Source organism: Carassius auratus, chromosome 11, assembly GCF_003368295.1.
Source record: "Carassius auratus strain Wakin chromosome 11, ASM336829v1, whole genome shotgun sequence".
Lineage (NCBI taxonomy): Eukaryota > Metazoa > Chordata > Actinopteri > Cypriniformes > Cyprinidae > Carassius > Carassius auratus.
In genome coordinates, this window is record NC_039253.1 from 17893524 (window position 1) to 17898447 (window position 4924).

At 35.9% G+C, this 4924-nt stretch overlaps 1 protein-coding gene across 1 annotated transcript; it reads right to left on the bottom strand.

Moving 5' to 3' along the window:
* Nucleotides 1–26: 26 nt before the first annotated feature.
* On the bottom strand, nt 27–3468 carry LOC113111289 (myeloid-associated differentiation marker-like protein 2). The gene is made up of 2 exons (XM_026275911.1): nt 2364–3468; nt 27–446 (listed from the first exon to the last, which is right to left on the bottom strand). Exon 1 carries the CDS (start codon nt 3359–3361, stop codon nt 2435–2437), a length of 927 nt encoding a protein of 308 aa, XP_026131696.1. The 5' UTR covers nt 3362–3468; the 3' UTR covers nt 27–446; nt 2364–2434.
* Between the last annotated feature and the right edge of the window lie 1456 nt (nt 3469–4924).

Consider the following 4924-nt stretch of genomic DNA (forward strand, 5'->3'; position numbering starts at 1 on the left):
AACTACAATAACCCTGATGCAAATAAATAGTTCTTTTGTGCAAGACGAGTGTGTAAAACGCAGTGTGATTCAGTGTTTTATCTGATGTGAATGTTTTATTGTTCTCCGTCTCCCAAAAGCATTGATGCTCCTCTATAGTTTTCCAGGAAAGGACGAATGTCGAGGACGGATGAATAATAGCCGTGCCTAGATGACAAACGGATGAGAAGTGTTTGAGGATGAAGGCGTGAAGGAGGATCTGCAGATGCAGCGCTGATGTGCTGAGTTTGCTGCTTTCAGCCTCACGTCCTGCAGGAGATTCAGATTCAGATCTGCTGACGGACAAAACCCCTCCAGCTGCTGCACACCGCTCATGAGTTCCAGGGCTTCCATGGGTTTGTTAATCAACATTCATGTCAACCAGGCAGAATGCAGGAATGCTTTGTGCTCTTATTTCAGAAGATAATCTGCTGAACGGATTTAAACATGGGTCAGGCGTTATAAACTGAGCTGAACATCAGTGCATCTGAAAGCATCATCAATCAGGCTGAAATATTTGCTCCAGCTACACAGCTATTAAAACACATTTTAGTTGAAATAAAACTCAAATAAAAAAAAAAAAAAGTAAAAACTTCAAAGAAAAATTTTAAATGCTGCCTAATTTTAGTTTAAAGGACTACAATTATTAATTGGATATACATAAAAACACAAAACTGAAATAAAAATAATTTAAACCTGAATAGTAATATATATTAAAAGAATAATAATAAACATGACCAAAGCTCATAACACAATCACTGAAACTTTAAGGAAAATTTAAAATAAATCTGGAATTAAATAAAAATGTAACGCTTTCAATAAAATTGAGAAATCTTTCTTTGGCAACAACCTGAAATCAGTTAAACACTAAATAAACTAACTAAATGAAATATAAATAAAAACTAAAAGTGAAATAAAAATAAAATAAATTAAAAATGAATAATATTTATAAAAAAAATGTGTATAAAATATAAAAAAGAATTAGCATTACAGAAATGACAAAAATCTCAAATAAATATAATATTAGATGAAAAATGTAAACAATTTGGAAGCAAAATGTACCAACTGAAAATAAAAACTAAAACAAAAATAAAAATAAACAAATAGTAACACTAAAAAATTATAAAAATGACAAATGCACACACTTTAAATATCCGAAATTAAATAAACTATTACATGAAAAACAAATTAGCTTTTTCAACAGCTTGCTTATACACAAGATCTTTACTTGTGACTTGTTTCTGAAAGCTGACACTCAACAACAGAAGCACACACCAAATCTACAAAACATACACTAATCATCAGACTTCGACTTAGTTTTCAATTTCATAAAACACTTTTAGCAAAATGCAGCACACAATTCTCTAACACACACAAATCTAACAGGAGTTCATATTATGGCAAAGGTGTTTGCAAATGTTTGCTTTTTGAAATGTGTTTGTGATGCATTAAGTTAAAGCACTAAAACTACTGAAACTACAAATTATTAAAAACTAAATTTAAAATCAAATCAAAAACTAAAAATCAAACCAATTGAAAATATTAATATAAAAAAATTACGAGATGACACATTGAGCTGGAGTTGCACTGTTGCACATCTATGGAAGCCCGTTTCCGCAACTAAATAAAAAATAAAACAAGTTTGAATCTTACAATTTTAACTATAAATATATTATCTGTTACTTTATTTCTCAGAATTGCGAGTTGTAAAGTCAGAACTGCAAGTTATAAAGTCGCAATTATGAAAGTCAATTGCGAGATATACATTTTGCATTACCAGAAAAAGTCAGAATTGGGAGATATAAAGTCACAATCATGAGTAAAAAACGTCAGAATTGCGAGTTATAAAGTCACAATTACGAGTAAAAAAAGTCAGAATTGTGAGTTATAAAGTCACAATTACAAAAAAAGTCAGAATTGCGAGATATAAAGTCACAATTATGAGAAAAAAAAGCCTGAATTGAGAAATAAAAAGTCGCAATTACGAGAAAAAAAGCCTGAATTGAGAAATAAAAAGTTGCAATTACGAGAAAAAAAGCCTGAATTGCGAGTTATAAAGTCACAATTATGAAATATAAGAGAAAGTCAGAATGGCGAATTATAAAGTCGCAATTACAAGAAAAAATTCTGAATTGCAGGATATAAAGTTGCAATTATGAGAAAAAAGAAAGTCAGAATAGTGAAATATAAAGTCGCAATTATGAGAGAAAAAATTTGCAATTGCGCATTATAAAATCTGAATTTTATTTCTCACAATTTGGACATTTTTATCAGAAATGCGAGTTTATAACAACACACTTTACTGGCAGTGATTGTTTTTATTTAGTTGCACAGAAATGTTGTACCAAGACTTGATGTTCCATGTTGTTATCATGTATACAGTAATCCGGCAGTTTCATCGTCAGTGTCATGATGCTCAGACCCGGGATGGCTGCGCCGCTGGACGGCTCCTGTGGGAACAGACCAGGTCTGCGATGTAAAGCGTGAGGTTTACGAAGCTCATCACAGCGACGGCGAGTTTCACATCCCATGAGCACTTGCCCCTCGGGCAGCCCTGCGGCCGCAGCGGGGCGCCATACTTCCTGTCGAAGCAGAAGACGGGCCAAAGCACCGCAGCGCTCACATACAGCAGCACCGCGGCGAACGTGTAGATCACAGCGAGCCGCTCGAACGGCATCCGGAGGATCCGCATCGCTGCGCTCCGCCCCGACACCACCAGCGCCACCAGCAGGACGGTCCCGGACAAACACACGCCGAACACCGCTGCGCAGTACAGCGTCGCCGCGTGCCATTTGAAATCTGTCCTGTCGGTGAGCAACGCGAAAATAACGCATCCTACGAAGATCTGCGCCACCTTCAGGATGCCAGGTGTCGTCGCCATGTAGCTCCCGCTGCGTCCCGCTTTGGCTCGTGACAGGAACACCTCTGTCCCATACGCAATACATGCCACCCACGAGCACACGCTCACAGCAATCCGGAAGTTTCTGACCTCACAGTTGTTGTATGGACAGTCGTTAGCGCGCACGAAGAATGCAGGATATGCGACAGATGCTGTGAGCAGCAGCAGTGTGGCGAGAGATGCTAACGTCACCGTCAGGTTCTCCCAGGACACCGGGAGACTCGTCTGCAGACGGGTCACCTCCAGCACCAGCACCACCGCACTGAGGGCGAAGCAGCTCGTCCAGACCGCCATGCAGAAGGTCCCATAGGTGGCGCTGTAACCGGCGCCGTGGATCACTAATGAGACGATCGTGCAGCCCAGTGTCAGCTGACACACACGGGCCGCACCTCTGGGAGAAAACACAGCCGAAACGTCCAGATGATATCCAGAGGAGACGCTCATGATGAGAGGGGACACTAGCGGTCCAATGTTTGGGGTCAAAGGTCTTCTCTGCTCAGAAAGGCTGCATTTATTTGATCAAAAATAGTTTAAATTGTATTTATTTATTTTTGTGAAATATTATAAACGATGTTGAAAGTGCTGCATAATCTTTTTGCGGAAACAAAAGCATCCAGTAAAAATAAATCACTTACTAAAAATATATTTATTTATAAAATTGTAAAATGTAAATACTTAAAATAATAAAAAAATTCAGTTCAATTAAAATAAAACTTGAAACATAATAATCAAATCATAGAAATGTAAAAATTTAATTAATAATTAAAAAACAAATTAAATAAAACTGATTAGAACTTTTTGGTAAAAAATATTAAGTAAAAAAATGATCAAATCACAAAAATTTTAAAATATGTAAAGTAATTCATTAAAAAGGAAAACATTATAAAACTGACTAGAATTATGCATTATTTTGTATAAATGGCAAATTAATATAGTTTTAGAATGAAACCAAATGTAAAAAATACTTAATAAAAATTAATTAAATCATTAAAAATGTCAAATTAAAATAATTTAAAAATGAAAACAAATCTAAATAAAGCACTCACTAAACAATAAATTATAAAAATTGAAAATTAAAATGATTTAAAAATGAAAACAAATCAAAGTAAAGCTCTTACTTAAAATTATTTAAATCATAAAAACGTCAAAATTAAAAAAAGTCAAAATAAAACATTAAAAAACATTAAAACACCATATTTAAATAAATTAATTCAAAAAAATTTTTTTACAAATTGCGTTAAAATCAACCAATCAAAACAAAACACTAAAGAGGTGAAATTCCTGATTCTTTTTTTCAGGAACTTTCATTTATTTGAAATAGAAACCTTTTCTAACATTATAAATGTCTTCGCTGTCACTTTTGATCAATTTAATGCAGCCTTGTTGAATAAAAGTATTGGTGTAAACTCTTACTGACCCCAGACGCTACTGTATTTAATGTATTATTATGATGGAGTATTTCTAGACCCGTGGATCCGGCAGCAGGAGGTTGATGTTGAGTTTTGTCTGTCTTTTTTCGAGTCGAGGCTGCTCCTTCCTCGAGACGTTCCTCCTCAGGCGTGCATGAAGTATTTCTGACTCTATTTTGGAGTGTCTGACTCACGATCTGTCAGAAAGCAAACACGTCAAACTCATTCGATTCTCCCAGAGACAGACAGAAAACCTGTTGAGAGTCGCAGCGACATCATTAACATCAGATCAATTACCTTCCAGATCCAGACTCAGTGATTCAGCAGAATCTGGAAGCAGAAACCAGAATCAGTCTACAGAGAAGATCAGATCTGTCTCCAGTCGTGGACGTCCAGAGGAGAGAGCTATGGGAATGTGGGAGTGTCAGAGCAGATATGAAGCTGGAATGTGTGTCAGATGCCACCTGTGAGAAGAACACAGTTATTCTATATATAAACACATGCAGACACTCAGAGTTTCTGAAGAATGAACTCTAAATATGTGAGACAACTACAGTCTCTGCTCTTAAAGGAACAGTGCACACACATACACACACAA